Source organism: Haemaphysalis longicornis, unplaced genomic scaffold (assembly GCF_048455015.1).
Source record: "Haemaphysalis longicornis isolate Haplotype H1 unplaced genomic scaffold, Haemaphysalis longicornis Haplotype H1 scaffold_8, whole genome shotgun sequence".
NCBI lineage: Eukaryota > Metazoa > Arthropoda > Arachnida > Ixodida > Ixodidae > Haemaphysalis > Haemaphysalis longicornis.
The window spans coordinates 104,033,851-104,044,809 of NW_027526445.1; the positions used below are offsets into that span (position 1 = coordinate 104,033,851).

At 44.5% G+C, this 10,959-nt stretch overlaps 1 protein-coding gene across 1 annotated transcript; it reads left to right on the forward strand.

The window, feature by feature from the left end:
• Positions 1-4,491: 4,491 nt before the first annotated feature.
• Positions 4,492-7,474, forward strand: LOC144149113 (sulfotransferase 2A1-like). Its single transcript, XM_077680653.1, has 2 exons — positions 4,492-4,674; positions 6,451-7,474. The coding sequence occupies exons 1-2, from the start codon at positions 4,512-4,514 to the stop codon at positions 7,422-7,424; spliced, it is 1,137 nt and encodes a 378-aa protein (XP_077536779.1). The 5' UTR covers positions 4,492-4,511; the 3' UTR covers positions 7,425-7,474.
• The last annotated feature ends 3,485 nt before the right edge of the window (positions 7,475-10,959 follow it).

Sequence of the window (10,959 nt, forward strand, 5' to 3'; positions counted from 1 at the left end):
TGGCACTGATCAATTTATTGAGAACACTTTCTATAAAAAAAGAACAAGCTTTTTTAGCGATCGCAAAAGCAACACCCTTTCCATATAAAACAACACTGCCGGTGCAACATACAGAGGAAAACGTAAATGCGCGCTTCACTTAAAAAAGGAAATATTTCAGGGTGTAGCCAGGTGCTTGTAACGAAAGGTTATGTAAACAATTCAAAAGGTATAGTTGGGAGCAATGAAATGATGGATGTAATAGGAAAAACCTCCATTATTACACCACAGTACGAATGTTCTGTGCGCATACTTATGCAAACATGCCTGTGTATTTAAAGCAATCTAGCGCTCGTTCATGGTACTCTCCGCACTAGCTTGTCTCATGGCCAGGAGGCATAAAACTTGAAATTAACCCTGGCGCTAGTGTTCCCTAGCTTTTTTACCGCTAATGTACCTGCAAATGCTTCTTAACTATTGAAGAGCCCCGCACACCCTATCACAGCTCTCAGGTGTACATAGGCACCTTCTGAACACCGAAAGGATGAATCTATATTTGCATTTAGCAATAAGGATGGGATTCACAAGTGGGCGGGGGGTGGGCACTACCTTCTCCCTTATTTGCCCACCTTCTGGTCGACCCATTTTTAGAAGACAAATAAATATAAAAAGCCTGAAGCCGACCTATAGGTGGGTCAATTCATAGTGATATGCGTTGGCTCGACTCCTTACATTTTTTTTTTTGACAGCAAGCACAGTGTGCACGAAAAACAAACCAGACAAGGCAATCACTGTCTGCTAAACGACATGCGAAATAAAACTGCTGCCTTTATAGGTACCCACACAACACATGAACACAAGCAACTACTCGTAATGACGACATATAAATGCCTTGTCTTGGCATGTCCGTGCTATTTTATGTTACCTTCTCCTCTCCCTCCGTATTGCTTTGTTCCCACATTGGCATTGCAATATTATCAGCTCTCTAATGTGCTTGAGAGGCCGTATGTATGCCCCTCATGAGGAGACCATGAATTTAAACAGCATTTAGTTCTGGGCTATGTTGCTTCTGTTACAGTATCATATATTTGGTGTTCATAGGCTCATTCGTTCATTTATTTGCTTTAAATTGAGTGAATTGAGGCGGTACATCCTGTAAGTTGAACCGCCTTTCAGGATAACTGGTTCAGTTTCGCGTGGGAACAATTCCTCATGTTTATAAGCCTAACCAGTGAATGTTTCAGGGACATGTTTGTTGGAACCTCTTCATCAGCAGTCAATGTGTTTGCCATTAAATGTTCAAGTGTGGCAGCGGTCATACCATCCCGTGAGGTGCTGAAGTTGAGGAGACGCCCGGTGTGGCAGCTGGCAGTAGCACTTATGGATCCAACCTGAATAAAATGGTGAGGTTGGCAAGAGTTGCATGTATTTCATATGTTTCCTGAGCTTGCTCTTACAGAAACAACTGCAGCATGAACCAGTGACCGTAGAGCTGCCTGATTTTTTTTCCACAGGCACCTGGCTGCAGGGCGCTGTTATCTGACAAATTGCAAAGCACACTGAAACGGTGGAAACTTGTGAGACACATGGAGGACGGAAACATAATGATCATTAGAGGACGCAGAAAGTAGATGGCGGAATTCCAATACTGGGGACACACACGGGACGTACACAGCCAATTGCCTTCGGGATGAAGACTGTCTTTTCATTGGACATGGTACATTTTATAACAGCGGCACTCGCATGGTTAGCACTGATCGGCCTGTTTTACGGTTTGTGGGGGTTGTAGCAGGTATATGTCTACAGCGACAGGTCTTTTAAATGCAGAAGGAATTTAGAGGTCGCTTTCTCTCTGGAAGAGTGCGGTTTATTGGGTGGGCAGTCATCTGGCGACCGGCCCACGTTTGCGACGATTTACAGGCGTATTTCGCTCCATGACCACCGAATATAAAGTGTTGTGGGCACTGCCGGTTTACGCGAAGAGCAGCTTTCCCGAAAGCGCTGGTAGCGACTGCACCCACCCGCCGCGGTGGCTCAGTGGCTACGGCGTTGCGCTGCTGAGCACGAGGTCGCGGGTTCGATTCCCGGCCGCGGCGGCCGCTTTTCTGATGGAGGCGAAAAGCAAAAACGCCCGTGTGTACGAGATGTCGGCGCACGTTAAAGATCCCCAGGTGGTCAAAATTAATCCGGAGCCCTCCACTACGGCGCGCCTCATCGCCTGCGTTGCGTCGGCGGGTTAAACCCTACAATCAATCAATCAGCGACTGCACCCTACACCGCCACCAGTCGACAGTCAGCCGGGAAGTGCGCATTATCATCGACGGAGACGTGTTTCCCTGACCGCGCCTTTTTTTTAGGTGGTTTGAAACACAAGCTTCCGCAGGTTCTATCGCACGAGTATCTCTCTGCAGCCAGAGCATTAGCTTCAGTTATCGACTGCTTGCAAAAAAAAGTTTCGAAAGAGGCGTCACAAGACCATGCGTTCCGTTATCGTCGGCGCGGAAGATAGTTTCGCTTGATGCATTGCGTGACGCACATGTCTTGCGACAACGTTGCTGGGAGAATAGCTTATTCGTACAAGCGCATACAATCGACGGCGTGTGTCTATTCTCAGACGTGACCTGCACACATTCAAACGGGTATTGTCAAGCATCTCCATCGAATGACTGGAAGCAGAGCATAGAAAGCGATTGATTCATTGATTGTAGAGTTTAACGGACCGATGCAACAAAGGCGATGAGGCGCGCCGTAGTGGCGGTCTCCGGATCAGTTTTGCCACCAGGGGATCTTAAAAGTGTGCCGAGATCTCATACACACGGACATTTTTGCTTTTCGCCTCCATCACAAAAGCAGCCGCCGTGGCCGGGAATCGAACCCGCGCCCTTATGCTCAGCAGCGCAGCGTCTTATTCACTGAGCAATCGCGTCGGGGGCATAGAAAGCGAGTAAAGCGGAGATGTGAGAACTAAGGTAACCGCGTGACGCCTGAGGGAGGGTAAGCAGGAGTGGGAAGACCGAAGGAAGGGAGGAGAGTGAGGGAATCCAACTCAATAAAAAAAAAGAACGACTGTGACGAGCTTCGTCGTATAAGAGCAAAAAAGATCAAAAGAAAACAAAGCAAACAAATCTGAAATATTGGTGTCATTGCTACCCCTTCATTCGTAGCACAAGACCACCTGTGCGATGGGCCTGCAATTAGGCGCATCCATGAGCTAATGTGACTGTTTGCAAAATGCATACCACTGTGAATTCGAAAAGTAAAATTTGTAGAACAGTGCGTGCCAGTGACGCCTCAACGTCATGTCACAGGAGTAGGACAGGCGCACACCAACTTCGCAGAACCCTGATTCTAGGGAAGCTGCAGGGTGTTGTAACACACGCAGTGAGACGAACATATCGGAGAAAAGAAACTGACGCAAACACTTTATGGCATCACAGAAGCCGGAAGAATATTCCGTGCCAAAAAATAAACAAACGAAAGCGAGGAAAATAGAGCAAGCAGAATGTGTAAGTGAAAACGTTGTTACTGCGTACCGCCAGGCTTTCGCGTTAAAGGCACGTAAGAAGACTTCAGTGCAGCGAGGAAATTTTAATTGAAAGGCTTCGATAACATAATACGAGTAGCAAGTGTTTCGAATGTGAAGCGCTTCCATAACCCGCTTTCTTTATGTGTCAGTCAGCCATAGCAACGTGATTGCACTGTCTGCCACCGGCGGCGAAAGCTGCTTCTCGGACGAAAAATTTCTAACATAAAGGTGATATAGCTCCAGGGACAAAAAATAAAGAAATGTTGTAGGGAAATACAGAGAAATAAAATAAAAGTGCAATTAAATAAAGTAGTTAGATTTGCTTGCCCCCCGTAGCCACTGGGGCAGCAGTGGAGCGAGAGAACGCACTGAAAGATGCGCCACGCCCTAGTCGCGCATCCTTGGAGCGTGCTGCCCTGGACCAGTTACGCCGGCTCAATAATCTGCAAATAGCAATAATGGTATTTTTAAAGCGTTTTTACCCCCTCGAAATACTCTCTAGAGCTTATTATTATTGCGACAGCTCTACCTTACCATAGTGTCACTCAAACTCTGGTGTTCTAGAATAGCAGCCCCGAGTGAGTTTATCTTGCCTAGCTCTATCTCCGCCTGCTGTGTCAGGAACTGAGCTGCAATTAGGTTTATTAACCCGCCACGAGCAGTCTATTGCAGCACCCCCGCCACTGCGGCTTCTGCTCAGCGCTGTGCTTGCTTAGAGCAATTTATGCTGTTTGCGTAGCCAGTCGCCGTTTTGTCTCATTTAGCATTCCGTGTGGTTGTTAGCCTGATGTAAGGCATTTCTGAAGTAATGAGTAGGTTAGCAACTCTTACTAGTCTTGCTAAGCAACTGGTCGAACAGTTTCCCTCTCCTGACTGCGCGTGAACGTGTTTCTCGCGATGGCTTTTAATTCAGGGGTGCCAATAGAAGGCTCTAGGGCGAGACACACAAGGGATTTTGTAATCGCTAACGCTGTTTGGTACGCAAGAGGCGATAAAAGAACTAACGATGTACCCTCAAGTACCCGTGTCGAAAACGAGAAGTTGGCGACGTTCCTTTGGTTATGGTCTTGTAACCTCCTCTGCATATCTATATGCGTGCTCTAGCGACTGCTGCATAACCGAGCGGAAACTCTTAGTCGCCCACAGTGTACCTAGGGGAGAACGTTCTGGTGAGTACTGGCCATTGAAGCATACTTCCGTACAAAGTTTGCGAATGCGAATAAGTGTTTGTCGGTTTTAAATGTTGTTATTGCGTAACCGCTGTGAAGGATTAGTATTTTGTTAACGATTATTTTTATGTCTAGGCGAAAGTAAGCTGTAAAACTCTTGTTGAAGGATGTTACCGGTAGATGAAGGGTCAAGAGGGAGTAGCCCACAGTTTTACAACGTTAAGAGCTAAATCTAATACTCCGCTAAAGATTTGCCTAATAAACACCCACTTCTGTGTGTTAAGGATTGCTCCCAGTTGTTATTGGGAATAAAAAAAAGATCTAGTTATAGAAATCCGTTCAGAAAAGGTCGTGTTCTACATCGGAGTCCTATTAACTCAAATCTCTCCGAAAGAGCAATAACCGATAAAAACTAAGAAAATGCAACGGCAGCCTTCACAGGTTGTTCGTTTTTTAAATATTGCTATACCGCGAAGAGAAAGACAGGCATGGAAAAACTACTGCACGATTGCTGACCACGACTGCATCAGTTTTATTAAAATCGAAGGACGAAAGGTTAAACGCGCCGGACAGACCGATTAACTAGGAATAAGCTTAGCAAAGTGTACTGTTAGACGACTTGGTAGATGGTTTTTAAAATAGTTACAGGATTAAAATCCAAGGACACAAAAAAGACGAAGAAATGAGGGGTGACGGTGACTGAAAACATTTTAACTGGAACCGAAGGGTGCAAGGTTAAACACAAAACAGAGCATGATGAACTAGAACAGCTTCCATATGCAGAACAGATGAACAGCTTGCTCTGGATAAGCGCGTGGTTGGAGGTTTCGTTGCAGTGTGTAGAAAGCACGAAGTACTGAAGTACACAGCAAAAAAGCTCCAGAACACTGCGAAAACAGAACAGTCTAACCCGCCTTCCAGCTTCACACTATGCGTTTTACAATCTGTGAATTACAATTCTGAGTAACCTGGCGGGCGCGAAAAACTAATCTTTGTGGAGTTCGTGCATTTGCTTTTTGTTCGGTTATCCCATTAGGTTGGCCTGTTAGCAGTTGAGGGAAGCATTCAGAGTTTCTCTGAACATATTGTTCATTGTTATAAGGGAACAACAAAAAAATGTGATGTTACTTTTTGCTGCCCTGTACCAGATGATTACGTAATCCAGCACCAGATTTTAAAATACTCCTACACAAGCACAAGCGTACCCCTGCATTAGCAGTTAAAATATGATGTCTGTTCTCCACCTGAACACCGATTAATATGCACTGCTGTTACATCTTGGCTAAAACTGAAAACCACTGTTTCCCAGTACATCACAGCGCAGGGCTTATAACATACGAATAGTGAAAAGTATTAAAACAGCAATGTACCATAACACAAAATTTACGCCTAATATTGTTAATTGTTAAGAACCCGCCACTGGACGATGGAGATTTCTCCTTGATCAAAGGGCATTGTTGAGAATCTTTCGCAATGCCAGCACTCAATGTTTATTGAAAACACAGAAAAAAGTTAACAGTCAGAAAACGAGTGGTTAGATACTCTGGTGCTCGCAAAATTCATTTATACGTCAGCAAAAATACAACGCAACATGAGTATGCGACTTTTTATAGAAACTTCACCACGATTGAACCATGCTTCCCAAACATGCCACTTCCCCGTATTTCAGCTACATTACAGTTACAACTGCGACGGATATCTAAAAGCTTCTCTGGAAAATCCTAATGGTAGGTTGAGCAAATCACGAGACCATACGAATGTTATTTTTTGTTTTAGGTTGGACCTTACGAATTCTTAAAGCAATGGACCTGAGTCTGTACAAAGATGTGGATGGCGTCTGGGCGCACACACTTTGGCCAGAAGAAAGCCTTCGCTCAGCGATGCGATACTTGCCTCGTTCAGGGGACATATTCGTGGTCACATACCCAAAGACAGGCACTATCTGGACCCAAACCATCGTTTGCAATATTCTCACCAAGGCAAATCTACCTGAGGACATCGCTGATTTGATGCTGATGTCACCTTTTCTGGATCTCACTGGTGCTGAAGTAGCCGCAAGGGAGGCACGAAGTGGACCTATCGTCACTCATTTACCTTTGAAGTTTCTGTCATTTTCGGATGATTCAAAATATATCTACGTTGCAAGGAACCCATACGATTGCTGCGTGTCATCGTTCTATTTCTTCAAAGGGCTTACACCAAAAACCTGTGATGCTTCATTCGAGAACTGCGTGAACTTGTTTGTGTCGGGAAAAACTATGTACGGCGGCTACTTCGACCATCTTCTACCGTGGTATGACATCCGCCACAAGCCCAATGTCCTCTTCCTGACCTACGAAGAAATGAAGCGGGACACTCCCCACAGTGTGCTCAAGATTGCGGACTTTCTTGGAAAAGAGCACGGAGAAGCACTGCGTAATGACGCATCCTTACTCACCCGCATCGTCGAAGCCTGCAGCGTTCAAGCTATGAAGCGCTCGCTAAGTCACAGTATTAGGGATAGGGTGCAGGCTCTGGTCGATCTTCCTCCTGAGAAAGCTCTCAAATCGGCGGAATTCCTTTCCGAATTTCTGAAACGCAAAATACCGCAAATGCACGAAGGTGCCGGCTTCGTTCGGAAAGGAGTGGTGGGCGATTGGCGGAGTCACTTCTGCCCGGAACAAATTGGCGCTATGCAACAATGGATTTCCGAAAAGACCGGAAAGAGCGACGTGATGCAGCTCTGGAAAGATTTGAACCTTCCTGAGTAACGCTTTTCTGTGTTGATAACTTGCGCTAAATTTACTCTCATATTTTGACCTTTCGATGATACAATACTTACTAATAGTACGTTCGAATAAAACACCAGAAAAATATTCGTTGCATTTTTTATTGTTTTTATGCTTCTAATAAAATTTTCTGTAAAAATGCAATTGCCGAATACGGAGTTCATACCGAGTATAGCGTGCCCAGAGATAAATAAAGGAGATATTGTTTTCAAAAACCATAACATTAAATTACTTGTCGTATTTTTGGCATCTTACTAGTGATGGGATTTCCCAATCTGATTTTTCACCTGGTTTTTCATCTTATATTGTATCCGAGAATTTCTCTATTTTATATAGGGCGAAGTCAGGCTGAGTTGCTTTCCTCTGCTCCGTCCGCACGGAATTCATATGAACAAGCATTTGTCGTATCTGGCAGTCCTATATGAGCAAAAATGGTGTCAGATTTTTCAAAGTGTCTCCAGTGTCGGACCACGATATCCTTTATGGTGGCATTTATGGTGGCGCTGTGTCAAGATATGTAAGGACTCCGTATTCCGATAAATACATATAGAAATAACTTACACCAGGATTGTTTAGACAGAAGATAGAATGCACAGGATTTAGTCAAGACATTCAAAATTACAAAAGGTTTCCTGATTAACCCACAGATTGTAACAGGAAAAATCGTTCCCATAGTAATATAAGCCATCTTCTTAAATGCGAGGCTTTTCTAAGCCGTTACTTGACTCGTGCCTAAAGAAATGATTTCCAGTCATGCTTTGGCGTCGGTGTGTATTATGTGGGCACATAAGGGTATGGGCAAATTTGGAGGTTTTTATACACATATTGGGTACGCCATCCTTATTCTAGAGTGTGAAGACAGCTGGTGTAGAATCCCCGCACGCACCAATGGTTTAATAACAAAATGTTGTTTGTTATGTGAGTTTATAAAAGGGAGAACAAGGAGCAGTACGGAAGAAGGACTATGAAATGAACAGGCTAAGGGTCCACTAGCAACTACCATTTATTTCATGGCGATGCGCCCGATTTTACACGTGTAAATTTCATAGAGAACATGGCAAGACTCAATTGAAATGAAAAAAAAACGGAGTTCAGCAAATGAAACAAGGGAGAAAATGGAGAGTCAAATATTATATAATTTTAAACCTGCAGGTTCAATGTGCTTGTCCGTGGTACAGAGATAGGCATGCTTGGCAAAATCTATTGCAGTGATAAGAACTGGCGCTCTTTTTTGGAATTGTATCAAAATATTGCCAAATTGTAAGGGAAACAAAACAATTATGTTGTTGGCTTGGAATATTTTTTCGCGTTCCTCGTGCTGCTAAGAAGGGGCTATTATCAAAATGTGGCCATAAATCACGGTATCTGAATTAAATACCCACCAGGCTCTTTAATTGTTATAAATAGGGAAGACCGTCTCGGCGTACTCAAACCGAATTTTTTTCCTATCTCTATGTCTGTTTTTCTCACCCTCGATTCAGCTTCTAGGGAAAAGTTTGTGGAAAAGAAGTTTATATAGGCAGAACCGCTTGGTATGATGAAACTGATGGAATTCGTTACACATATCTAAATAATTTTGCCCAGATAAAACCAGCACAATTCAGCGATGGTGTAAGCCATAAACCGGCTTTTGCTGCTTTCACTGAGTTCGGTATAGAGCTTGGGTTAGTTTTTGCTGTAGCAAGTGAGAGAAATGACGAGGTAAAACTGGTGCACAAACGCTCCAGTAAGTGCGAGATGAAAGGAAGCACAAGAAAAACAGAACTCCCGCTCTAGCACTCTTCCAAACAACAAGAAACAAAATATAAAGAAGCATTAACGCTGTCCTAACAGGTAGCACCCCAGCAGTGAGAAGGCCAGAAAGCTAAAGGGCATTTCATAGATTCCCACTGAATTCATCGCCAGCGTACCGACAGATCAGGAGCGGAGCACGAGGGGTGATATCGCTGAGCAGAAAAGTAACCACGTAGCAGAAGTGCCAGTGGCCTATCGCCTTTAGGAGACATTTATAACGAAGTAGGCAAATGCGCAGCCATTTTTTGTCATTTCGTAGACTGTTTTAGGCTTGCATTTACCTAGCGCCACGATTTTGGAATGCGCTGCCTGCCGCATAATAAAAGAATCGACAGAACCCTCTCTTCAGAACAAGTTACAAACCACTTGTGATCCTGTGCCCAATTGTTTATTCTTCATTTAGGTTTGCATTTTTGATCATTTTGTTCAGAGCAGAAAATACAGCGCTAACATTAAACCATTCACGATTTTTTTTGAACGAAATATCTTACAGGTCTGGCATGACGGGACCCTTCAATTTCTCGCTTTTTTTTGTATCGCCGGGTCAGTTGTCTGGATCTTTTAAAAGCGCTGTATTAGCAAATTTACAACAAACTCAGTACACAATGATTGGTATCTAGAACATTACAAATGGGTGGTCTTCTGTAAAGCAGAATCGTGCACAGCTTGGAGAGAGCCTATCGCCGTTTTGCGTGTGTGTGTGTGTGTGTGTCTGTGTGTGTGTGTGTTCGCGCGCGTGCGTGTGCGTGCACGTGCACGTGCACGTGCGTGCGTGTGTGTTTGCGCGCGTGTGTGTGTGTGCAAGCGTGTACGTGTGTGCGTATGCGTGCGTATGCGTGCGTGTGCACACCTGCGAGCACGTGTATTCTTGCACGTGCCCGTGCACGAACGCGCAATGCATGCGTGCTTGCGCGCGCGCGCGCGCGCGTGTGTGTGTGTGTGTGTTAGTGTGAGTGTGTTAGTGTGTGTGTGTTAGTGTGTGTGTGGGGGGGGGGGGCGCATGCGTGCGTTTGTGTTCCTTTGCATGTGCGTTTGCATGTGCGTGTGCGTGTACATGGGTATGTGTATGAAAATGTGCGGGAGCACAGATCAGTTAGTAACGGTTCATTTTAGAGACATGTTGCTATTTTTAAAACCAGAATAATGCATGTTGATTTCGTGTTTTGGGGCTTTATCAGACGGGCTGTTGAGATTTTATAAACGGATACCAACACTGACAGGAGAGGAACACAGCACAACGATTACTTACGACTAGTTTATTCGAAACAAGAGAAGGCAGATATATTCACACAATTATTACTCTTCACCGAGAATGCCGAAGTATTAAAGCAGTGTGAAGACAGGTCGAGTTCTCTGTGAGTTGAAATAGTCGCATGCTCACGGAAGATGACCGTGCCCTTATATTCGTTTCTCTTTCATTAAACTCTCTCAGCAGAGTCCGGTGCGAGTGCGATAATGGTGGGCATGTTTATCCGTATGTGTATTTGGGATGAAACTAGTTGGAACTTATCGCGTGTCGTGTGTTTTCTCTGGTCTTAATTTATATGGGCCCGGCATTTAGGCACGTGTGCTCCTTGATTGTCCGTCTTTACAATTTCCCGCCGTAATGAGCAGCTGTAGCGGCCGAGATTGGTTTAATATTGTTTTTTTTTATCGAGACCTGAAAAACGCAACTTCATAAAATTTTTCCAATGGTCTAGCTTACAGGCGTCCCCTGCTCAAA

Excerpts from the sequence above, each read along its gene's own strand:
- LOC144149113 (XM_077680653.1), top strand. The coding sequence starts at position 4,512 with ATGTACCCTCAAGTACCCGTGTCGAAAACGAGAAGTTGGCGACGTTCC. Across the intron at positions 4,675-6,450 it reads ACCTAGGGGAGAACGTTCTG|GTTGGACCTTACGAATTCTT; the intron begins GTGAGTACTGGC and ends TTTTTGTTTTAG.